The sequence below is a fragment of the Chelonoidis abingdonii genome, chromosome 4 (assembly GCF_003597395.2).
Source record: "Chelonoidis abingdonii isolate Lonesome George chromosome 4, CheloAbing_2.0, whole genome shotgun sequence".
Lineage (NCBI taxonomy): Eukaryota > Metazoa > Chordata > Testudines > Testudinidae > Chelonoidis > Chelonoidis abingdonii.
Window position 1 is genome coordinate 63,585,724 of NC_133772.1, and position 27,105 is coordinate 63,612,828.

The following is a 27,105-nucleotide window of genomic DNA, read 5'->3' on the forward strand; positions in this document are numbered from 1 at the left end:
CTCATCAGTCCTTTCTCTGCCAATGAGTAAATCATCCAGAAAGAGGTGGGCAGGAGGTAAAGTCATATTCCCTTGCACATGTGCAAGCACATGTTCCATACCCCATCCTGCCATCACCTTCTCCCCCATAGAGAAACAATCTTCACCTCATAATTTGCACACGGAATCACCATTGCCCATGAGCAGATGAATGAAAACAGAGTTTGCAAGAATGTTAGCGGAAATGCAAATATAAATAGATGAAAACACAACTAAATGTAAGGGGTAGAAGTGGGATGCGTTCAAGGCAGTGAGAACTAAAAAGTTATAACCCACAATCTCTCAGTTAATCCAGTGCAACACCACTGTTTTTAATGTAGCAGTCTAAAGCTATGTCTACACTAAGAGCTAAGGGTGTGATTCCCTTGCTTTTGTAAACTTACCGACGATAGCTCAACGAATGCTCAGTGAGAGCTAGCACATATATGTGTACATGAGCAGGGGAATCACACCCCCAGTTTGCAGTGCAGACATAGCCTAACTGAGGGCAGGATTTGAGCTAAAATTGTGCCAAAAGAACTGCATTAGTCTTTCAGTTCTAATCCAATGCACAGCGTATCCATTTGACAAATAAATCTTAACAGGAATCTCTCTCTTGCTCTTTTGCAAATCTGAGAAGGCTTAGCAGTGGTATTGAATGAAACCATTCCAGTATGGATGGAGGTGTTTCATGTTCATGTTCCCCAAGTCTACTGGTTGTCAATGCTCAATTTCAGATTTAAGCTGGTATCAGGGAAATGAGATGGTGCAGGAGCTGTTTTGCCAGCTCTTCACCATTGCAGGATCCATATACACTAGTGTGGTCCTCCCTACACAGGATCTGGCCTATATCTCAGTCTCACTACACTTGGTGATGATTTTGAGCTTGATAAATATATTTAAAACATCCATTTACTTCCAGGAAGGACTTTCTGGTATTCATAGCATACGTTTGTCCTCTCAACACAATCAGAGAAGTTCAGCAAGATTATTAGGCTTATATCTGCAAAGAAAAGAAACTCTGCAACACCAAGAGGAAAATTAAGGCAACTCCTTTAGAAGACTACTTCTCTCCCCTTAGTTAATATCCATTTGAGAGCCCAACAAGCTCAGTTTATGTTTTAAGGGCCAATGTAAAAACAAACAAACAAAAAAACAGATCTATATTATTCATATTTTTCTTATTGTTTGTGACAGATGAATAAAGACGGTGAATGTAAGAGCAGCATAGATGAAAGAGATGGATGATATTGTACACTTGGAAAACTACATTAGTAAGCAAGGAAGATATGATTCAGCAGAGATGCATTGGTCTAGTTACAAATATTTGAGGAACCATGGAGGCTTTTCTATGAAAGAGAGAAATTATGGGATATTAAGAGACTCTTCAAGGCTAGTTAGTGTGACTAAAAATTGTGCCTGCCCTTCTATAGAGGTGGATGGGGAAGGGTCAGGCAAAATCTAGCATAGGTGTGGCCTTGACAGAGTCTCTCCCATCCTGTCACTGCTAGTTATTAACAAAATAGTTAGCTCTCATGACACTCCTTTGAGGTGGGTAGGTAAGTATCACTACCCACACATTGGAGAATAGGAAATGGAGACAGAAAGAGGAAGAGTTTGTATTAGAACTCAAGCCCCTCCTATCTTTTGCTCATTCCTCTAATCTACACAGCCTTTTGGTTGTGCAGGTGCAATTTTGTTACTCCTCAAATTTAAACAGTAATGGAAGACATGGTCAGAGGTGATATCTCTCTCTCTTTCCTGCACATATCCTTCCCCTATTTGATAGGTGTTGAGCTACTCAACCTACAGATATTTTACTAATGAGTGAATTTTACAGATTAATTGAGGGCAAATCCTGAACACCTTTACCCCATTGATAATCTGGCAAATTCTTGTTGACTTTAAAGTTTTTCTACTATAGAAAGTTTTCTGATCCAGAACCTAATGGTTACAGATAATTTATTAACTGACTTACATATGTTGTCCATTGATTTGGAGGCATTATGAAGGCCCTAATCCTTCAGACCCTGTATGTGCAGAGCTCTCATTGAAATTGATGCAAGCTGTATATGCAGAGATCTGCACACTGTCTGATCCCAAGATGAAAACTTCATGGAAAAAATTATCAATCAAGTTCATTTCTTTGCAGACCATGACTTATTTTTATAGATTTATTTTTCTATACTTTCCTGTTTCAATTGTATATTTTTCCACAACATCTCACTAAAATTTAGTCTTGACAGGAATTACAATTTTTATGACTGTGTGTGAATTTAGTTCTCTGCAAAAAAGAACGGGTTATTATTATTTTTTCCTTCTAAACAATAGAACAATGCTTCCATGAGCTGAATTTATTGGTGAGGAGGGCTCATTTCACATTTTGCATGTGAAGATTAAGAAAAATATTAATGACCTCTTTATTTTTATTTGTAAAATAAAGTATCCCATGGTGCAATGCCTCTCACATCTAAAGCAATTTATTTTTATGCACTCTAAAGCACAAAGAATCTGGAATAGTAAATATTAAAGCAGATAGACAATCAAGGCATGGTATAAGAAAGTATTTCTCCATCTTGATCAACTTAGTATGCGGTTTGATCAAAAAAGTATCAGTATGCGAGAATTCAATTGATGAAATATGCAGCTTGATCAGTAAAAATTTAACACCTATAGTATTCAGCTTACCCTGTGAATACAGCAGAGTTAGGGAGATGCACCGCTGGCTGTGTAAATTATGAAAGTGGATCAACTCAGTATGCATCCTCATTAATATTTTTAATAGAATAGTAACATCAGGCATGTCTCTTGACTATTCAACTATTCAATTTGATCTACAAACTATGCAACAACATGACTACGAAGGTATTCAGTTAAATCAGTGAAGCAAGACTCTCAAAAAGAAAACTACATAGTGTGTAGATAAACTAATCATTCAGCTTGCTTATTAAGGTGCATTTTTCACATGCTAGTTAGAGTAGAGCTCATGCATCTGTCTCTTCAGGCTGTGAGGCATGTTCCTAGCTGCAATGTAGACAAGCCCTTAGTGTTAAAGCTCCATAGAGTGTCAGTGAAGTTAAGCTGGTGTAAAACTGATATCTGTAAGATCATAGTCTGATCTGGAATCTCCTGGTTTCACAATGCAGTGGTAAAATATGTTTGGGTGGGTTTACTGTCCCTGGATTTTTCTTGTGTAATTGGTTCAAATGATCTGAAACTTTCAAAGAGGAAGTAGATAAAATTTGCTAAATTTCACCTGCTTTAATGCCAAAACCCTCTGAAAGGAGAAATTTAAATGATTTCAAGTCAAAATTATAAAGGGCCCAGGTTTGCTCAAAAGTTTATTATCCCTTCCAAACTTTTCAATTATCTTGGTTTGCCATTTGAATTTGTATCAAACACCAGTCAATTAAGTTTTGCGTGTTTTTGTGTTGTTTGCAAATATTTCACTTTGATCTAATGATTAAAATGATAAATTCTCCTCTCAGACTAGATTTACACCAGACCAACTGAGAGAATTTAGACTATAACATGTTCTCAAACATTAAACACATATTGTCACGCTCCTTTCTCTCTAGTTCTAGGTTCTGAGATTTCTTCCCTTCTCTAGTTCTGATGCTGCACACTGAGAAGAATGTTCTTTTCCCTGATTTCTAAAGTAACTTGTCCCCTCAAAGATGCAAGGCCAAAGACTTAACTGTAAGCAGTGGAGTTGCATCTGCTTACATCCACAGCTGAATTTGACTTGTTAACTGTTAGTCTTTTTTCCTTATGCTAATCTGCTAACCTACACAGATGGCTCATGTTTATACAAACTTTATTGTTGTATCTTGTTTTAAAATACACGTGAACTATCTGTTTTCCAGATCCTAACTCAACGTATTAAAATATGGCACAACTATGGTAAGGTGCAGAATAGATTTTTTCCTTTGAGAACCGTCCTGTATCAAATTACTTCCATGTTTAGTACAAGGACACACAAACATCTTCTCATCAACTATTATAATAATCTACTTAAATATCTAATGAGCATTGTAGTGAGGCGGTGTGGCTCCCCTCCTCCACAGGGAGGGTTGAGCCCCGTCAATCATCCTCCAGGGCGGAACCGCTGGGCGGAAGTCCTGCTCCTCAGAGGGTCAGGCGGCGACCCGGAAGGATAAAAGCCGGGCCTCAGCCTTCAGTCAGGCCCCAGCCGCCGCCGGGAGCAGACGTGCCTGCCAGCTCTCGTCACTGGGAGACTGCTGAGGCCCGCGGCCGGTACCAGGAGCTGCCAGAGCTACCCCGCGCCCGCTACAATGAGGAGCTGCCAGAGCTACCCCGTAGCCACTACGATGAGGAGCTGCCAAGCTACCCCGCACACCTAACCGAGGAGCTGCCGAGCTACCCCGTCCTTCTTCGGCCCGAGGAACCGTCGGACCAGACCTGGGCCGCCCTCCGGAAGTATTCCGCACCTACCACCCAGCCTGAGTGGGAGGAACCCATGGTGCTGGGCGACCCAGCGGACCAGGTAGGAATGAGGGGGAAATTGAAGTAGCCCGGGGGCAGCTGACTACAGTCAGGCTGCAGAGGGCCCGAGCCTATGGCCGTGTGTGGTCGGTCAGGATCCCCACTGACGCTCTGTCAGTGGTTTCGGTCAGGATCCCCCCGATCACTCTGTCAGTGTGTTTCGGTCCGAGCCCCACTGACTGCCACTAAGTGGCGACAGCCACTATTAGGGCCCTGGGCTGGAACGCAGAGGAGTGGGTGGGCCTGCGTTCCCCCTGTCACCCGTAACCGGGTGGCAGAATCCCCTTCACCCTGACCTAAGGAGACCATTGTGGTTACCAACTGCTCTGCCCTGCTCCACAAGGGCTAGAGCTCTTTGAACTGTGTTTGGTTCCCCGCCGACCCAAGGGCTGGGCCCGCTATAGACTTTACCACCGCTCTGCCCTGGCTCATACAAGGGCTAGAGCTGTTTGTATGTGATTGGTGCCCGCCCGCCCCCAAGGGCTGGGCCCCCTCTAACTTTGTCACTGCTCTGCCCTGCCCGAGGGCCAGAGCCCTTAGAAAACTGTAACTGTGTTTGTTGGTGCCTGCCTGCATCAAAGGCTGGCCCCGTTGAACATTACCTGTGCAGTCCTCTCCATAGGGACCGAACGTCCCTGGACATGGGCCGCGGGTTCCAAGGGAACCGCCGACCCTCGGAGGACAGAACGAGGCCAGTGTGGCTCCCCTCCTCCACAGGGAGGGTTAGCCCCGCAACCCTCCACAAGCATTCAAACAGCTTATAAAGAATATGTAGTGCTAAATATAATAAATATTATTGAGTGTGTGTTTCCATTGGCTTTGATTAAGGTATCCCTGCTTTTTTCACACTTTAGCACTCTTATTTTAGGCATTCAGTGTAACTGGCTTAACAGTTAAAGCAAATTGTTTTAACTCGCCTTGACCTTTATGTCTTTTTTTAGGCAGCAATCGGGACAATTGAAGTCAAATTCAGAACTGAGCCAGCGTGAAATGAATTTGTGACAGTAATTGTCATAAACAAATAGCTAAGGGTTAATGTTTCTTTTACCCTGTAAAGGGTTAACAAGAGGAACCAACACCTGACAAAGGACCAATCAGGAAACCAGAATTTTTCAAAAGCTTAAGGGAGGGAAATTGTAGGGGTTTCTTGGTCTTGGATCTTTGTCTGTTCTGTGCCTCTCAGCTATGAGAGGGTCTATTTCCAGTCCTTCTAATCTTCTGTTTCCCAGTTGTAAGTACAAAGGTAGCAAAAGATAGTCTTTTAAATTGTTTGCTGCTATTTGCATCTGTGTATCTGGGCTGAGTCTTTATGTTTTTGGCTATAAGTACTTAAATTGTATTGTTTTTGGATAAGGCTGTTATATCCCTTTTCTATTGTTTATTCATTTTCTATAAGTTGAAAACCCTGTCTCTTACCATCTAGATTACAGAGAACTGTTATTCTAATTCTTCTTTTTTTTTAATGAAAATTTGCTTTTTAAGACCTGTTGATTTTTTGTTTCTAGTTGACCCACCAGGAATTGGTGGGAGAAGGGAAGACAGGGGGAGGGGAAAAAACTGCTCTCTGTGTTTAACTCTCCTAGTGTCCCAGGGCGGGAAGAAGCTAAGGGGGAAGAGAGATAGAATCTTTTCTGTTCCTTGTCTTTGGATTTGTCTCTTTGTGGAAGAGAGGAGAACATGCGTCTTGGTATGTGATGTAAAGAGGTTGGCATCAGTAACTTCTCAGGTTAGCCCAGAGAGGAAATTCTGGGTGGGAGAGAGGTGGGGGGAATGGTTTATTTCCCTTTGTTAGGAGACTCAGGGCATCTGAGTCTTGGGGTCCCACAGGGAAGTTTTGGGGGACCCAAGTGTACCAGGCACTGAAATTCCTGGTTGGTGGCAGCCTATCAGATCTAAGCTGGTAATTAACCTTAGAAGCTTTCATGCTGGTACCCAATCTTTGGGACGCTAAGATCCAGATTTGGGAATTATACCATGACAGTAATAATTTTACTTTTCTCCTGTTACCACACTGGCAAGAGGGGTGGAGGATATAGAGTGATCAAAGTTTTGCTGTTAAGAATGATGCAAAATTATGACGCTAAATGCCATGGTTGCTTAGAAACATGTGTATGTTTTGGTTCAGTGCTCAATGTCCTTTGCCACTGAATGATTAATGAATTTGTTGTATTTGTTTACTGCAGGAATATGAAGGCAGTAAATAAAATTTGTACTACTTTTGTTTTTCAGAAAAGGCTGAGCAAGGACAAACAAAGAGCTAAAAATCCAACACAAGATGATGAATCTAAGCTGTTTAAATAAAGCAACATTTTATAAATTGCTTGATGTTATTTCTGACTCCCTGCAATAGGTGATTCATAATGTTGTGTCATATGCATAAGGATTCTCTGGACTGAAGAAGGTAGTGAATGACCTTTGGATGGTGCCTTTTCTTTTTTGGGGGAGGAGAGGTGTGAAAGTTACAAATTGATAATATTCTTCATAATATTGTAACAGAATGAGTCTAGTTTCTGCTTGAGACATTGTTCAGTCCAGGATTCTACACTAGAAGGGCTTGCTATGCACTGTAAGTAAAAATATATGAGATGAAATCCTGATTTCCTTGAAGCCAACAGAAAAATATCCCATTGACTTCAGCTGAGCCAGGATTTCACTGATAATCCCCTAGCAGTTTGACCACTTGAAAACATCCTCTTGAATTTAATTGATAAGATTCTTTTTATTAAAGTGTTTTATAAATGCCAGGGACGAGTAAAAAAAAAATTGGTATTGGAGGCAAACAGAGGTCCTGACTCAGGCAAAATGTCACTGATTTAAATAAACCAAGACATTAATATTGCAAGATGATCTAACTACTTGTAGCTATTGAATGTCCCATGATGTGGGGGATATAGGGGCAGGGGTAGCTCTTTTTTCCAACCTGTCCAATTTCCAAATGAATTAATTTCATTGTGCTTATCTAGATCCAACCTATATATAAAATCATATGTATATTCACTTTAGAAATTACATACATTAATATGCACACATAAGCCATAAACAAACACTGCAGCAAGAGTAGCAAATTAAAAATAATCCAAGTATTTGGCCATAAGGAGTGCAGGGGGAAAAATCTGATATATTTGACAAGCCCTTTCCCTTCTCTCTCTTTTCTTTAGAAGTCAAAAAATACCATATGTTCTTCTACGGTAGTCAGTCATTACTCTTCTACAAAATTATCTGATAAACAAGATTCAGTTTAACAATTAAGGGATTTTTCCACCATTCTGAGAAAAGAGTTGCTGAAGGTTTCTTAGCAACATCTTGATTCTGACCATATTCATTAAGTCCTAGTTTTTAACTCTGTTTCAACCCTTACATTATTTAAAAAAAATAAATGACAGATCATCACTTGTCATGCATTTTTACCACCTTAATTGTACTTTGGCCACTGGAACATAATATTTTAAAAAGTCTGACCATCTTCAAACATTTCCTATTTAAAAAACAACAACAAAGAAACAGAAATAAAGTAAAACCAACATGCAAACAAACATGTGGGGGAAAAAGGTACCATTTTTCTTCCCAAACTTGGAATTTACTCAAAACAACACAGCTCAGAAGTGCAGACAAGAGCATTGTCCTATTGACAAGAGGAAATACTCAACTTTCCAATAGGTACAGTACTTGCTTCTAGTTCTGAAAAGTCCTGAGATATCACTCCTTAAAATAACATTTTGGAAACATTTTTTTAAAGAAGGGGTGGGATTTCAAGTCTTTTTTCAGGTTTCTAAAAATATTAAATTATAGTTTCTCTCCCTCCTGTGAAGCTGGACTCAAGATAATTGAGGCACAGCCTTCCCTGGGGGACTCTACCTTGATGCAGTAGGTCAGCTTGCGTGTCCCTATGACCTTGAGAGCTATGTTGGCAAGAGTTTTAATGCCTGCTAGGGCCACCCAAACTGGACAGATCAAAGGGTGGGATCAAATAAAAAGCAGTCTACTGGCCCTCCAGATGGGGAGGAAATACAAATAAGGCAAAGGGAAGAAACCTCTAATGAATACGCATTAGGCATAGTGGTGTCAGCATAACACATTATAAAGTTGTATCCCAGTCCGATGTGCTTTGGAAGGGAGAGATATAGCCCTTGGGAGATGCCAGGATGATGTCCACTGGTGATGGTTATGATGGTGAGGTGGAAGAAGATAACTAACACTTCAGGTTGTTTTTCAAGGGATGGTGTAAGTACAAGGATGCTCAACTCATTCTGCCTTTCTGGGTTGAAGTGTTTGTGAAGTTCCTACCTGTATTAATAAAACTATTATAAGTTTAGTGTGATTTCCCAAGTGTAAGTGTTGCAACCATGCCCATCAGGACTCCCAACTGAGCAGTAATTCTGATACTACAGGGCCTGACCATGGGAAAAGAACCTACTAAATTTATGAGTGCTAATTCGGGAATCTATGTCAGTATATGATCAATAGATCAGGCAACAATAAAACCATGAAATAAAGCCTTTACACCTACCTGCATCATCATCATAACATGCATTCAGTTCCAGCCCACTTTTTTATCATTTTTGTAATGTATCCTCTATAACATCTATTCTGTACATTTAATTTATTTTTTTATTACTGATAAGCCAAAAACTCATTGATTTGATTTACTTGACTGATGGATCCATCACATTTTACCCTTATTTTTATTATTTTGTTATCCGGAGATATACTGGTTCTCATAAAGCCAGGCTGTGGCTTGTTCTGAGCACGCATGCAGCGAGCTTACTCCCTGGCATAGGCTACACATACTTGGGGCAGGGCCGGATTAATGCTCCTGTGGGCCTGGGGCTATTAGATTTTGTGTACGTAAATCTTTTTCCTAATTTAAAACAAAATTATCACAATTATGGCATTGAGGCTATTAACGCTGTATTAAACTTGCCTTTTAATTAACAAAGCCATTCTGTGGTTACATTTCAGTCTTAAAACATGTAGAATATAGTTAATTCAAAATACCCTACTTCTTACCTTAGAACAGGTATTAGTTTGTTTCTGAGAGGGAGTTTGGGTGCAGGAGAGGATTCTGACCTGGAGCAGGGGGTTGGGATGCAAAAAGAGGTGAGGGGTGTAGGAGGGAGTTTGGGGGCAGGGGTTTGAGGGTGCAGAAGGGGGTGTGAGGTGGAGGCTCTGGCTGGGAGGTGCTTACCACAGGCAGCTCCCAGTGCAGCAGGGCTCAGGCAGACTGCCTGCCTGCATGCTGTGGTCCCACGCCACTCCTGGAAGCGGCCGGCTTGCTGGTATGTCTCTGCACACCCTTGTGGGGAGGGGGACAACATATCTCTATGCTCTGCCCATGACCACAAATGCCATCCTCGCAGCTCCCATTGGTCAGTTCAATGGAGCGGTGGGGACGGTGCTGGAGGCGGGGGCTGCAGATGGAGATGCCTCCCCCCGCTAAGGGCCGCAGAGACATACCAGAAACCGACCACTTCCAGGAGCAGTGTGAGGCCACAGCATGCAGGCAGCCTTCCTGAGTCCTGGTGCACTCTGCCCTCCCTTAGCCCAGGCCCTAGACTCCAGCCCCTAAAGCCCCTGCATTAATCCAGCCCTGACTGTGGGGTAGCAGCACAGAAGGGAGCTTGTTGCAGCTGAATATAGCTCCCTGCTTTGTTAGATCAGCTGACTCTTAGACTAAAAGGCAGTTCAAATTCATGCCTATATGCCTCCAAAAATTTCCATTTTTGAAAGCAAAATATTAACTGTATATTTATTTGTATTAGGACTGTAGATTCTAAACAGAGACATACCTAGGAAATACTATTTAATATTCAAAGACAAAATATCTTCCTTTTTTAACTCATTCTACTTTTGGAGTCTGTGGTCATTCATGGTAGAATGAACTGGAAACAATTTTTCCACAATTAGTTAATGTCATGCTTTTCAGCTTGTTCAAATCTAAAATTGTTTTATCTAGGTTGCTTTTTAAAATCATCTACAATTTTTGGGGGGCAGGTGGAAGGGAGCATATAATGACGTCCTTATATCATGACACACCTACCATTGATTTCACTGGGAATTTAGGCTAATCAAGAACTGTACAAAGGTTAAGAGAGCTGTTCAGAAAATTGTTTCTCTCACCAAAAATTTCTATTAACATTGAGAAAAACAATCTTTAAGTCGAAACCTTTCAGTTGAAAACGAAAATCAAATTTGGAAATGCCTTGCAGTTTCAAATGGGAATTGTAGTTAAAATGCCTAATGCTCCTCTTCTCCAATGTGGGCCAGGATACCTGGCCAGACTGTATCTCCCATAAAAGCATAAGAATGGCCATACTGGGTTAGACCAATGGTCCACCTAGCCTGGCATCCTGTCTTCTGACAGTGGCCAGTGCCAGGCACTTTGGAGGGAATTAACAGAACAGACAACCATTGAATTATCCATCCCTTGCAAGTGAGAGGCTAGGGATACCTAGTGTAGGTTTGCATCCCTCACAATCTTGGCTAATAGCCAGTGATGGACCTATCCTCCACTAATGTATCTAATTATTTTGAACCTTGTTTTGGCTTGACAACATGCCCTGGCACTGAGTTCCACAGGTTGACTGTGTGTTGTGTGAAGAAGTACTTCCTTTTGTTTTAAACCTGTCTATTAATTTCTTTGGGTGACCCCTGGATCTTGTGTTATGAAAAGGGGTAAATGACACTTCCTTATTTACTTTCTCCTAATGATTCATCATTTTACTGATCTCTATTATATCCCCCCTTAGGCTCTTTTCCAAGTTGAACAGTCCCAGACTTTAATCACTCCTCATATGGAAGCTTTTCCATACCCCTAATCATTTTTATTGCCCTCTCTTGGGCCTTTACCAATTCTAATATATCTTTATTGAGACGGGGCCACTATAATTGCATGCAGTATTAAAGGTGTAGGCATACTATGGATTTATATAGCGGCATTATGATATTTTCAGTCTTTTTATCTATCCCTTTCCTAATGGGTCCTAACGATCTACTAGCTTCTTTGACTGCAACTGCACATTGAGTAGATCTTTTCAGAGAACTATCCACAGTGATTCCATGATCTTTCTTGAGTGGCAACAGCTAATTTAGATTTCATCATTTTACATATGTAGTTGGTATTATGTTTGCCAATGTGCATTACTTTGCATTTATCAACATTGACTTTCATCTGCCATTTTGTTGTCCAGTCGCCCAGTTTTGTGATGTCCCTTTGTTACTCTTTGCAGTCTGCTTTAGACTTAACTATTGATAGTAATTTTGTATCATTTCCAAATTTTGCTACCTCACTTTTTACCCCCTTTTTCGGATTTCTGATTATGCTGAACAGAACTGGTCCCAGTACAGACCCGGGGAGACACCACAACAGTAAAACAGTAAGTGGCATCAGGAAGGAGCTTGGTACAGAGTTGAAGGCAACAGGCTCAACTCTTTCTACTTTGCAGTGTTAATTGAATCCGTTCTTTCCTTAAAATGTTGTGTAATATGTTCCTGTTGTGTACTGTGTTCCTTTGTGCTGTTAAAGGGCTCTTGTGTTTTATCCAAAAGATGGCTGCACTTCTGAAGTGGGTAAAGCGATCCCTGCATAACAGTTTATGCTGTGTAAACTGCTATTATTGTTACCAGAAGGCTTTCCAGTTACCTACAGATATAGTGGTTGTTATATTTAAGGAAGACTAGTGTGTTTAGTATTTCACTCCAGGCTCATTTGTCTCTTGTCTTCTCTTATTGTTTTTTTCATGTCTCATTAGGACATTTGCTAAGACCATATTTATGTGATATCCTTTGCAATATCCAGAGAAACAGTCAAATCAGCGATACTCCACTCTTTTTTGTTTTTATTGTAACATGGGCCACAATAAATTGGTTTGTGATTTATGTTACTATACTACATCAATGTTTTAATTGAGTAAGGGCTGCAGGTTCCAGCCCACTGTCGCTGGTGTGTTATAGATTTGAGCTTTCAGCTTGTTCCCTAGTTGCAGTGGACAAGATTGTAGATTTTTACCATTACACTGTCACCATTACTGCTCAAGTTAAACATCTGCCTTAGGTGCCCCACGTCCCTCTGCCCAAATGAAGCATTTGTGACATCTATGCTTGTTTATTAATGTGAATTTATATAACAGAATTCTGTACCTCACTGTGTTCCAAATCTCTAAGGGAATAAGTAGATTGCTGAACAGGTTAATCATTAAATCACATCTCTTCTACTGCTTTACTTTCACAAAAGCTTTAAAAACCCTGTTAACCAATCCCTAAAGAAAACCCAGGGAGTACAATGCATACTTGTACACCAAACAGTATTTGCTTCACAGCATCTGAACATGAAATTGCTTTTAAAATATATGCACTATCTTGATTATTAAAAACAGATAGCATTAAAATGGTCTCCAAGGCTTTAATATTTGCTTTCAGTCTGTATTAAGTACTGACTTCCAATCTTACATCTTGAGAATCACAGTCTTGGACACTTTGATTTGCTTCCTTTGTTGAGGCAAGGGTCTCCTTATCTGCTGAGGCATTTTGCTGAAAGTAGGAAAGAACAAAATGAAAAAAAAAAGTAAATACGGAGACAAGCTGTAGACAGAATTTACATGAAAATCAGGATTGCAAATAGAATACAATAAGTTTATTGTAAATTGTCAATTACTCATCAATTACTCGCTATTTTGTATTTTCAGGGCATTTGCTTCTTGCAAAGCATTTTGATACATGTGATTACTTACGTATAAAATCAATAATAATCAAGATTTCCTCGCAGAAGACTGAAACATGAAGATTTTATTTAATGATAAGCTTTGCCTTGGATAGCACTTCCTTTATACTATTGTGTAATGCAGCACACATTTGCCTAGATTCTCCTCTGCACCCAGATACAGCCAACAGATAAGGCAGGGAAGAGAAAGGGAATATCAGTAATCTATGCCTATCTTAATCTTTTGGTACTTGTGAACCAGGCTTGCTTATTACCATATGTTGGCACATCTTAAGAACTGCCTTATCTTATTCCAACCAGCTATGATCTATGGGACCTTACACAGGTTGTGAACTGGGGTGGTGAAAACATGCTCTTCTCTACGCCCACAGTCACAGGCAGTGAGTTATATGGGCCCGTGATGCCCAGGCTCCAGCAATATTCAGGGCCCATAGGCCCAGCTCCACCAATGTTTGTGGCCGGGTCTCTCCCCCAGCCTCCATCTGCCGCCCCCGCATGCCTCCTCCAGACCCCAGAACATCCCTGTCTCAAGCGGGCGACTGCCCCCTCCTCCACTCTGCCAGCATCAACTGCCTCTGCAGAGTCCAGAGCCCCTCATTCACTAATGCCAGGGCAGGCTGTTCCTGCCCTTTCACCTCGGACCCTTCCCTTTTCCAGTGGGAACCTCCACCAGCACAGGAGGCCCACCCCCTGCACAGGAGTGCGCCTCCTGCCTGCTCCTGCCCCATGCTGGAAAGTAGGCTACAGTGAGGGGCAGCAGCAGGGGAGGAGGCGCACACGTGCTGGCAGTCCCTCCCCACTCCCTGGCACCCGTCACAGGGGAGGTGAGGGGTCCTCCTGGACCTGAGAGGGATAGAAGGTGAGTGTACTGCTGGGGAGTTGGAAGAAGGGGGTCCATCTCCTGGAGCTCGCTGCTGCTAGCAGGGAGAGGTCTGGGGGAGTCCTCCTCTCTGGCCCCAGCCCTGGGGCAGTCAGACTTCACCCCAAACTCCTCATCCCCAACCCCGCACCACCCCAGAGCCCACACTCCAACTCTCTGCCCTAGCCCTGAGCCCCTCCCACACTCCACACCCCTCATCCTCAACCCCAGCCAGAGTGCTCATCCCCCCACACCTTAACCCTCTGCCCCAGCCCTGAGTCCCCTCCTGCACCATAATCCCTCACCCCCGCATCCCTACCCTCTGTCTGAGCCCTTCCCACACCCCAAACCCCTCATCACCAGCCCCACGCCATTATTTTAAAAGATATATATTGGCTTACTAGGCAGGTTGGGGGGGGAGGGACTTGGACCCATTCTAGGCACCACAAAAAATGATACAAACCTGCCACACCTACTCACAGTATGTCCCTCCCACCCTTAAGACAGGTTATTTGTGTGTTGAGAGCAGTTGGTATAAACTGTAAACCAGCTGAGAGATCTCTAACACTGGAAAAATTCTCAACTGTCCCTTTTCAGGCATATTCCAACACTTTGTGCCATTACAAAAGGAGAAATGAATACGAATGTTATTTAGATACAAAATCTGTACCACAGTTACATTATATAGATACACATAAGCATCATATTTTTGTTGTTTACCTGTAGTAATGTTGATAGTTCCACGTTCCCTCATTCCTAACAAGAACTACAGTACAGAGTGACATGGCTGGATAAACATATAGGATATTTTAAATATATGAACCATTAAATTTGAAGATTTCATCTTCATACTAGTTGTACATACTGTTTGTTAATAAAGTATAAATAAAACACACACCATGCTGAAAAATAAAATGTAACATAAAATTGCCATTGTAGTACAATATGCAACATAGTTTATTGAAGAATTTCAGTGGGTCATTATCACAGTCTGCTCATTATCAGTTATACAGAACTATCTGTTCTGAAAGCACTAAACCTTTGATCATTGTGAAAATTTCTAATGTATTTTATTGTTCTTCTATTTCTATCAGAAATTCTTTAGGGTCTGATCCAAAGCCCACTGAAGTTAATATGAAGACTTCAGCTGAGATCAGTGGAATTTGAATCAGGCTCTAGGTGCCTCAAAAATGTGAGATCCTTGAACCACTGGAAAGAGAACTGATTACTCCAGTTACTATGGCCTACCAATATGGCTCAAACATTGATTTTGGAATTTATTGTAGGATGTATTCTCTCAGAATATATTAAAATATGTTCTCGGAGAATAAATCCTACAATAAATTCCAAAATCAATGTTTATGAGCCTCATTGATTTTGGTATGAGTTTCAAGTCATGAAAAGTTTAGCATCTGTATCTGGATGAATACTTTCAGATGAAGTTGGGCTGCTCTGTATTTCCGGCTGAGATCTTGAAACAAGTAAAATTTGCACTTCGTCCAAAATTTCACAACAATTTAGCTGGAAACAGGCAACCAAATCACCAATTGGTCATCTTCAATGACCAGTTTTGAAAGGCTGTTCCATCTTTAGAGCCCTGCAAATCTGCAGATATCTGAAGACTATGTTTGTGGATCACTGACCAGATGTGGATACAAATTTTGTATCTGCTCAGGGTTCTGTTCATCTTTCTTATGTCAGTATCCTCCCTCTTATATCAATGTTTTAGAAATTTCCAGATTTGATAGATAGAGGAAGAGAAGAAATGGATAGATTATAGACAACAAAACAGTATTTTTCTTTAATAATAGAAGGATGTCTTCAGTGAGAAGGCTTTAGTTTCATGGAGGCTGATAAACGACAGACAAGCTATAGTCATGAAAACAGCTGGTGATATGGTCTGCCTAGTTTTGGCAAGACTATTAGTCTTATTGAGATGTGACACCAAAGCAATCCTTGCTCTCCTGGTGTTTCTAGCAATATGGGGAGGTGGAGACTATTTTCAACTTTGGCCCAGAGTATGGCATCATATTACAAACTTCTGAACAAGAGAAAGATAAGCATTATTTGAAAATAGACAAAAAATTGCTAATTATGTGATCTGGGGAATCAGTTTGGTGAAATAATGAATTTTCTTTCATAACAATGGACCTATTTGATTAAGTAATCTACCTATCTGAATGATGAGGGGTAGTAGTAGAATTGTGTAAACTTGAAATTCCAGTGATCCTATAAGAGTTTTCTTGCTCCACACAGTAAATACCATTGAATAACATCAAGTTCTTGAATGATAAGACTTTCCCCTTTCTGTTAGACAACTGACATATTAAGGTTCATCGCTTTAAATTCATCAATACAGATACCGTGTCACTTGATGTTTTTTGTTTCTTTCTCCCTTCCCAGAGCTTCATGGACAAAGATATATAGCCTAAATTCTCTTAAGGAGCTGCTGGTGCCAAACAAGCCCCTCCCCACTCCCTCTTTTCCTCTCTCTCCCTGTGCACAGCAGAATCTCCATATCCTTCCCTATTTCTATTCCATTTATCTTCCTTTTCTCAATCAAATGAGCCTTCTCCCATTCCCCCAGAAGTCCCTGTATAGTGAATGCTCCTCTACCCTACCCTTAAGAATGGTTCATGTTTCTTACACCTCCTGGGCAACCATCATCTCCAGTTCTTCTTCATGGCTCTATGAGAATTCTTCCTTGCTCATGTCCTTAGTTCCTGATTAAATTTGCCACTCCCATCTCCCGCCTGTTGTTTCCTGACCCAAAGGAGGTTTCAGGAAACAGGATGATGGGACTCAGCAGATCCTGGTGAGAGTGCAGGCCAGAAACAAAGAGAGGTTTTTGTCAGTCTGTTCCTGGTTCCTCCCAAGAGCTCTAACCTGTTTCACCTCCTAGCAGCCAGAAACCCTTTCACATTCCATCTGGCCACTTCAAAACCTGGAAAATGGCTGGAATTTAAGTTGTTCAACACTCGTGTTCACATTCTGAAGTCCATAACCAGTCTTTACTCAGGGAAATTTCCCATGCTATTCAATGGTAATTCCACCTGAGCAAGGGCTTCAGCATTTGGCCACTAGGGTTATCCAGTTTCCTAAAGACTACAGCATATGTATGGATTTTTATGGCGTTCCAGGAATAGTTAGAACTAATTTCTTAGATGAAATACCATGACAAATTATATTTCTTAAACATCATTAAGGTTTTGTTTAGTGTTTATAGATTCATAGATTCCAACGTCAGAAGGGACCATTGTGATGATCTAGTCTGGCTTCCTGTATAACACAGCATAGAACTTTCCCAAAATCACTCCTATAGCATATCTTTTGGGAATATATCCAATCTTGATTTAGAAATTGTGAGTGATTCAGAATCCACCATGACTCTTGGTAAATTGTTCCAGTGGTTAATTAGCCTCATGGTAAAAAATGTACATCTTATTTCCAGTCTGAATTTGTCCAGCTTCAGCTTCTAGCATTTGAATCATGTTATACTTTCTCTGTTAGATTGAAGAGCCCATTTTCAAATATTTTTCCCCATGTAGCTACCAGTAGACTTTAATCAAGAAACCCCTTCACCTTCTCTTGTTAAGCTAAATAGATTGATTAAAGCATAGGATAGAATTAAGAAGCTCATCCTCATGGCTTTTATTTGAACCTTCTCCCATTTTTCATCATTTTTCTAGAATTGTTGGCACCTGAACTGTACTCAGTATTCCAGCAGCAGTCACACCAGTGCCTGATACAGAGGTAAAATAACCTCTCTACTCCTATTCAGGATTCCCCTATTTATGCCTCCAAGGATTGTATTAGCCCTTTTGGCCACAGGGTTGCACTGGGAGCTCACGTTAAAAGGGCTGTTGACTCGCAGATGATGTGAATGAATGCCTTGAAACAAACCTTTACAAATAATTTTTTTTGTTTTTGAAAAAAAATTCTCAGCCTTAATGAAAATGGAAACACTATTTACTTGCTGATTTAAATCACTTAGCATATTGATAAAAATGCTGCTGTGTATTTGCAGGCAAAATAATTTGGAAACAGCTCCTGGATTCGTTTCTAATTTGTCTAAGCCCTTCTGAACCCTGCCCAAAGCTTTTAAATCCTGGATTTTGCATGTGAAATTTTTCAGTGGATTTGTATCCGAGCAGATTTGAAAAATACAGATATTTGCATGCAAGACCTTTCAAGCTTGACCAAAAAAAAAACAACAGGTATTGAAAAGTCACATATTTGCATTAATAAAAGCTGTTTACAACTTATTTAACATATATGTTTGCCGCTGAAACTAGAATCCATTTGTGTGTGCATAGCTTGGAACAAAAAATCCAGGAAATTTACAACAGAAAAGCAAGCCAAACTCATAATTTCTCTGAATTGTCTAAATGTTCTTAGCTTCTATCGATACATTATCCCCATTCCAACTACTTACAATTTTTCTTTTCAAAAATATACTTTTTGAATAGAAAATATTATTATAATTTCTTTGGTCTCACCATTATTTCTTTACTGCCTAATAACACTACTTCATTATGGCAATTTAATTACTATCTTGTAATCTCTTTTGGCTTTGATATGTAGTTGAATTCTTTACTCAGTTACGCTGTTTTTCAAGTGCTTCTTCCTCTTCTTCTTACAAGACTTGCTGGGTTTTACTGTGCAGCACTTACATGAAAAGCCCCACCAGCTACTTGCCAAAGTGCCCACAAACATGAATAAATGTTCCAACTTCAGGACATTCATTTTCCCTTACGTACAACCCACTTGTGTTCTCTTCTCTCAGTTTAAGTTTTACAGTGAATTTTACAGTGAGTTTTCTTTTCTCAGCTTAAGTTGGCAGTGAATTAATGTGCATTCTGAGAAGCAATTTAAGTTAAAGGCCTTCTTAAAGACTTAACAAGGGATTTCTGCCAGACTTTGATCTCAAACAAGTGTCCAACTGTTATAAATCCAAGTAGTCAGTGGTCATCCAAAAATCAGTGCTCTCATCTGCACAATAATGCCTGTGAAGTTCACTAAGATGTTGGACATCAAACCCATGGCTATGCCCTGAAACCTACAGACTATTTTGGTCTAAATCGTAGATGCAATACCATTGGCACTTGTCCAGGGATAAACTTTTATCCTTAGAAGCATCAAAGGCCAAGACTAGAAACATTTAAAAAACATTTACAGGAAGTGCTTGATACCCTGCTCTGTGGTATCCATCTGGATAGCTGAAGCCAGACTCAAAGGCTGATGGGAGTTTTTGTCATCTTCCTCCCAGGAAGCCACAAGGACAGACGAACAACCAGACAGATGGTGTGTAACAGGACTGCATACCAGAAAATAAATCAACTAATACTTGGTCTTGCTGTAGATGTTGAAGGGCTCTGTGCAAACTCAGATAAGGAATTTCCTCAGAACTACTTTCATCAATTTACTTCAAGGACTTTTTTTTAGTTCTTTGGCACAGAGGTGCTTATGATGTCTGGGAAGGGCTGGTAACATTTGTCATGGCGGACGAGGACAGTTTGATGGCTAGGAGCTGGAACAGAGTTCTCAGTGCTTTTCTGGGCCAGCTGCATTGTAATGCATCCAGAGATCTCTCATCCCCATAATCTGTGGCGTTTGTCACATTCCCCCAAACACAAAGCTCTGACTATCTAGTTGCACACTATATACATGCACAGGCAAGCACTCCCCACCTGATTTTTTTTAAGGGGCCATTAGAAAAAAATGCTTGGCCTGACAGAGCCTTGCATAATTTCTGGGCAGGTTACAACTGCAATTCTTCATGACTGCTTTCTGTTTCGTGTTCTAATCTGTGACACAGACATGTGTTTCCACACAATTTTGGAAGTAATCAAAATTAGTTGGGGGCCTCTTAATAGCTGGAGACAAATACAAAAGACAGTCCCTTACTGAATATCACAGAGAAACCTGTACAACTTTTTGTAAATACTGGTAGTGTAAAGCAAATACTTGAGTCAGTTTCTTAGCAGTGTGACTATGAAAGGTTATACATAAGAAATAAGAAAAAAAAAAAAGAGAGAAATTAAGAAGCACAAACCTTGGTAATAATGAAACTATACAGGCTATAGTTCCCTAGGTCTGATGGTCACCATCATACATACAAGTCCAGCACAATTAGCAAGGAGCCCTGCAAGCTTTTGTATACTACAGAGAGTGTCACTCAGCGAAGACCTGGATATAATAGTTTCTTGTCAGTAACAGGGAGTTCAAAAGTTTTCATCCCTATTCAAACCTTGTTCTCTTTGGTTTAATAAATTCAAGTACATTTGTAAAGTCACTAGTGTATGACTTTTCATAGGATCCCAGATCACTTTATGAACTATGTACTAAACCCTTATGTATTCAGTCTTTAAACAGGCAAAACTCCCACTAATGATTTCAGAATTTGGACTTTTGCATGTTTAGCACCACTGAAATTTAAGCATCTCTGGGGTGAGAAGTGGCTGCTAATTTGTACACCTTAAGCTATGGGGACATGTTCTTCAGGGACACCAGGACAAACCCCAGGACATATCTTACAAAAATTCATTAACATCAATGCGAAAAAGACAACACTTCCATTTCTTTTTCTCCGCTTCAGGTCTCAAGTGAACTAATGGTAGCTCTGGAACGTCAATACTTTTTGTCTTGGAAATGGAGAGAGACTGTCAACGTATGTCACAGAAACACCAGAATATCCATCAGATAGTAATTACTTTTGGCTTCAAACAGATGATCTGGAAGTAAAAGTCTCCATATCCAGTTCTCAAACTCAAGTCATCTTTTCTGCTCTAAAGTATAGTGAGAAAACTTAAAATTGTTCAATGACTGACAAAGACAGCAAGAAAATTTGAGACAATGGTACACACACACACTTCTCACTTTTGAAACATTGTTGTAACATACTTATGACTACTTCATAATTGCTTCCCTGTGGTATGTAACGGAACATTAATGTTTGTATGTTTTCTTTGCTATTCTTCTGTGTTTCTTCCTCTTTTAAATCTCTACTGTACTTCTAAGAAATAAAAGTAAAAGCACATTCAGAAGAAGCCCTACAGGCAAAAGCTAGGAAAGAGCTCTTTCATATCAGACATTGTTTGTAGTGTTATGGGTTTTTGTTTTCTAGACCGTATAACTCTTCAGCCTAAAATAATTTTATTTTATCAAATCAGTTGTTAACAGTCTAAAACTGGTGGGATCCATCTATTACTTGTAACAACCTTTCTAAGAGAGATCCAACAAAGCATTCCCAGGTACTGCTAAGATCTCCATTTACCCATACTGTGTTCACAAAGTTACTATATTAAAGATAGTTCATTACTTAAAATGGCACAGAACCTGGAAATGATAATCATTACCATTTTAATCTATAAACACAGGGAAAAAGACTGATCTGGGGAGACAACATTGAAGAACAACATTATTTTGCTCTGGGGAATCTACAAAATAAATGTATTTAATACTTAAGAAACAACATAAAAGATCAGGCTAAGAACACAAAAGGGAGAAAAAAGATCATCTGTCTCATTCTGTCCCTGAATTCACCCCCTTCAGTCTTAGTACTTCAGTTGATATTACCCTTCATTAAGAGCATAATAAAAAATGATGTATACATGTTCCAATAGCTAGACACAATACTAAAGGCTGAGAGACTGATAGGATTTTTCACTTGGTTTTATATTTTCAGCAAGACTTTTTATGTGCATTTTGTCTTAAATAAATATATTAACTGGATGTTACTTGTAAACGTACAAATTCCCAAGAGCAAGCTAAAGGTGAGGATAATGCTATTCTTAAATGTTATCTCCTTCAGTCTTTTTTCTTGTCTTTTTACATAAAATATTTCAAAAGGCTGAGTTTTAACTTTCATAAGTATATAAAAATACTAAACTAACAGAACATCCCCAATTATTTAAAACTTACATTTTGGTGAAACCTACAAAGCATATCTTCAGCTGTTTATGATTTATCTACATATAACTTTTCTCAGCACATAACTTTTTCATGTTCAATTCAATAAACAGTGATTTTTTAATCACCTTTCAGATAGTGTTAAGGCTCCAATTCAGCAAGGTTCTTAAGAATATGCCTATTGTGAAGAATTGTAAATAACCTCATTGACTTGAATGGGACTACTCACATGGTCAAAGTATGGTGATGAATCCTGGCCACGTGCCCCCTGAGACATGTTGCACATACAATAAGTTAGGCATGTGATTTAAGTATCTTGCTGAACTGGGGTCTTAAGAATACTTTAGTTCAATAGGAATTTGTGTAATGAAATTAAGAGTGACTTATGATAGGTAGCTTAGAACGGAAGCTGGAACTCACTGATAACTATAACTTGTACTGCCTATGCATTCTATTATTTTAATACTTTGAAGCTAGAGTTATGCAGTTAAATTACACCTATTTATATTATGAAGCAAGTAAAATACTAATATGCATAGAAGTACGATATGGCACACAATGGAAAAACAACAATATATTTACTTTCAATATATACCAATTTTCTATCGTGTTCCAGTAAGCTTCATTTAGATATTGCACTATGTTAAGTAAATTCCATAAGCCTACAAAAAAGTGAAACAAAATTTAGCAAAACCTAAATTCAGCCATTGATATCTGTCATTTGCTCAAATTATTGTCATTTGTTTGTCTGTTGCAATCTCCAAGGAAGTAAGAATAAATGAGATACAAACAAGATGGTTTTCATGAGAGCATTCAGAAGTGTCTGGAAGGTTCTCAGATTCATCAGTAATTATGCAAAGATTTATATCTGGACATAAAGAAACCTTCTTGTTCAAAGTGTAGACAACGGGTAGACCATACTTCAATATATGTTAAATATCATTGTCTAACATCACCATTATCACAACTGAGCGGCCAGTTGGCAATCAGGGGAGGTTTGTTTTATTTTCACACTGCCAAGTACATTTTTGGCTAAAATTATTAGACATATATAGCTCAGAGTAGAACACCATTAGTGGAATGCATGGGTTTGCAGAAAAAAGAAGAAGATCTTAAGACAAACTGGAAGGAAAGCCAGATTATTTTGTTAATAATGTCCTTGATGCAATCTCGCCCTATTCCCTCAGCACTATTTCAGCACTTTTTGGCTTTGCCAGCAGATGTGGGTGCAAGTGAGCCAACTCTATTACATTACTTCCAACACGCTAATGAGATATGTGTTTTGATGACACATGCAGCCTTCCAGGCATAAATACATCCAAGAGATAAGATTTTATTTGTGATTTTCTAACATAACTTATCCTCAACTAAATTCCATTCAATTTATTGACATGTGTCTAGACTAGAGATGAGGACTGTCATAAACAGATAGTTAAGGGTTAATGTGTCTTTTATCTGTAAGGGGTTAACAAACAGTGAACCTGGAACACCTGACCAGAGGACCAATCAGGAGACAAGATACTTTAAAAATCTCGATGGAGGGAAGTCTTTTTTTTGTGTGTTTTTCTTTGTTGTTCTCTCTGGGTTCTGAGAGTGACCACACGTACCTACAGGCTCTCTAATCTTCTGTTCACATTTAGTAAGTACAAAAGTACAAAGGCGGTTTAGTCTTTTTGATTGTTTTCTTTATTTGCAAATGTGTATTTGGCTGGAAGGTTTTTAATGTGTATTTTGCTGGAAAGATTTTTAATTTGTATATATGCTGGGGGGGGAGGATTCTCCCTAGTGTCTATAAGCTGAAAGACCCTGTAATATTCCATCTTGATTTACAGAGATAATTTTTACTTTATATTTCTTTTATTAAAAGCTTTTCTTTTTTAAAGACCTGATTGATTTCCCCCCCTTGTTAAGGCTCAAAGGAACTGAGTCTGTACTCACCAGGGAACTGGTGGAAGAAGGGAGAGAGAGGAAGGGGGGGGAAAAGGTAAATTTCCTCTTTGTTTTAGATTCACGGAGCCCGAATCTGTATTGCCTCTGGGTGAGGGGAAAAGAGGAGGGGAAAAGGTAAATTTCCTCTTTGTTTTAAGATTCAAGGAGTTTGAATCACAGTGATCTCCTAGTGTACCCAGGGAAGGGAGGATCTAGGAGGAAGAAAGGAGGGAGGGGAATGGTTTATTTCCCTTTGTTGTGAGACTCAAGGGGTTTGGGTCTTGAGGGTCCCCAGGGAAGGTTTTGGGGGGACCAGAGTGTACCAGGCACTCCAAGTCCTGGTTGGTGGCAGCATTACAAGATCTAAGCTGGTAATTAAGCTTAGGGGGATTCATGCTGGTACCCCATCTTTTGGACTCTAAGGTTCAGAGTAAGGTTTTATACCATGACAAGGACAGTCAGTGTTCAATTCATAAACCTATTTGCTCACATAATTGGCTTATGTCTGTGGTGTCCTGGAGTTTTCATGTCAACTTAAATCATTTTAAATCTCAGTTTGAAATTAGGACTGCGAAAAATGCATTGCCACAGAACAGCTGATGGGTAGAGCTAGGCAAAATTTTTTGGTCAAAACTTTTTTTCAAAGAAAAGCACAGGTGTGGGTCAAGCAAAAGATTTAGTGAATGTGTGTTGAATTTGCTGAATTTTTTCCATCAAAAAACAATTAAAATTTGTCAAAATTAAAATGTTTTCTAAACAACTTTTCATTTCAAAGTTTACTTCAATTTAATTTAAAAAAAAATTAAAAAAGCTCAAAACTAAAACAATTTAATTTTGGTTCATAGTGTTAGTTACCAATAACTGATTTTTTGGTTTGCTGGAAGTTTAGAAACATTGAAAAAAGAATTCATTTCAGGACAGACCAAAACATAAATAATAAAATATGAACATAAAAATAATTGGCAAACTTCAAAATTTAAGAAAAATTACAATTCAGGTCAAATGAAAGTTTATTTTGGGCATTTAAAAAAGCAAAAGGAAATGAAGGGCTAGAAACACAAAAACTGAAGTGGACAAAGTGCTACTCTTCCCACCTCCACTCCCCCTCCCTGCCCTTTACCCAGTAGTCCAGTGGTTAGGGTACTTCATCCTGGTTTAAATCCCTGATCTAAAACAGGAACTTGAATCCAGGTCTCCCATATCCCCAGTGAGTGTCCTGCTACCCACTAGGATACTAAATATTCTTGGGTAGATCTGTCTGCTTCTCCTGTTGAAGTTTATAAATAATTGGAACCCTGCAGACAAGTATATATAAGAAACCTACAAATCACCACACCTACCTTCACAGATTCACTAATAAACCAAGAAATCTGTTATCTGCAGCTAGGTGAATAGAAACCCCAGAATATGCCCAGAGGAGGAAGTCTGGGATATATACCGTAAAATCATCTTCATCAAAAAAGGAAACTCCATCAGAGGAATAGATTGCATCATGGAACAGGCAACTTTAATTCCCCAAGAGAAAATGTTTCCATACAGAAAACAAAACAAAAAAAAACCACTGAACACATACCCCTACTTGTCACATTCCATCTCAACATGGAACCCATATGGGATATCAAACAACTACAGTACATACTTGATCAGGACCACATCCTAAAAGAAATCTCTCCTGAAGCCCCTCAAACTCACCAAGCTCATCATCAGAAGCAAGCAGGATATATCAACTCCAAGCAATATCAGATCCTGTGTGATTGGGAACTTTGAGGACTGAGTTGCCTAGTGGTTAAAGAACCGGATTTCCAGTCTCTTGCCACTCAGTCAAGTGGTACATAACCATTTCTGACCTTTAGATCACTTCTGGATAGTAAGACATTCACCAGGCCTAATCTTCACTGTGGGGAACCTTCCCAATGGCTTCTGCTGCCTGCCTATTTTGGCAGCTCTCATGACACCAATTGGACAGAATACCAGACATCTTCTCCACAGCAAACCAGCATGGACTTGATAGTTGCAAATTACAAAACCACCAACAGATGAACTCACATTATCTTTAAGCAGCAGAATCCCCCATCTGAGTATTTTCACCATTACATTCCCAGTAGACATGAGCTGCTCTTTGATATTCTTAGAAATATATAAAATTAATTCAACAAACAGGAGTTAGTGCCCAAATATTTCCTATTAATTGTCACTAGACAAATATTCCTAATCATGCCCCATTAGCCAAGTACATTTCAGGGGGCACTATTGTCTACTACTACTGAGTATATGAATATACACAGAAACTAGTGCATATTGTCATATTTCAGACATTTTACTAGAAAGATTTTGTAGAGGACATCACACTTCCCATTTCCAAGTCTATGACATCCCTGTAGTAATTACAACAATTGCTTAAACACAGAAAGTAATAGAAGGAAAGCATTCAAGTACCTTCAGCTGTGTTTGGAAAGATAACGGTTTTGCCTGTCATGAAAAAAGTTACTCACACTCTCTACTTTTACTGTTCATTTTTTCTGTCCATTCCATATGGGATATTTTTTAAAATCTAAAAACAAGGAGATGCAGCATCTTTTAACCAGCCAGTTCTCTGTGAAACAATAATGGCTTTCCAGAACAAAAGGTGGATAGAACGCTGGCTAGACTGTCAAGCTCAATGGGTAGTGATCAACGGCTCAATGTCTAGTTGGCAGCTCATATCAAGCAGATATCAGGGGTCGGTTTTGTTCAACATCTTCATTAATGATCTGGATGATGGGATGGATTGCACACTCAGCAAGTTCACAGATGACCCTAAGATGAGGGGAAGGTAGATATGCTGGAGGGTAGGGCTAGGGTCCAGAGTGACCTAGACAAATTGGAGGATTGGGCTAAAAGAAATCTGATGAGATTCAACGAGGACAAGTGCAGAGTCCCACACTTAGGACAGAAAAATACCATGCACCGCTACAGGATGGAACCAACTGGCTAAGCAGCAGTTCTACAGAAAAAGATTTAGGGAGTACAGTGGATGAGAAGCTGGATACGAGTCAGCAGTGTGCCCTTGTTGCCAAGAAGGCCAATGCCATATTAGGCTGCATTAATAGGAATATTGGCAACAGACTGGGGGAAGTGATCATTCCCCTCTATTCGGCACTGGTGAGACCACATATGGAATACTGCA

The 27,105-nt window shown here is 39.7% G+C and overlaps 1 protein-coding gene across 5 annotated transcripts in view; it reads right to left on the minus strand.

Moving 5' to 3' along the window:
- Positions 1–27,105, minus strand: part of LUZP2 (leucine zipper protein 2) — a 373,209-nt gene that overhangs the window by 5,406 nt on the left and 340,698 nt on the right. For 3 of the 5 annotated variants that reach the window (XM_032803715.2, XM_075065232.1, XM_032803713.2), the window contains one exon: positions 12,958–13,050. The exons of 1 other annotated variant lie outside the window; for it this stretch is intronic. In XM_032803715.2, the coding sequence (XP_032659606.1) occupies positions 12,958–13,050 (93 nt within the window). The remainder of the gene's footprint in view (positions 1–12,957; positions 13,051–27,105) is intronic. One more of the 5 variants, XM_032803714.2, reaches the window with a different exon arrangement.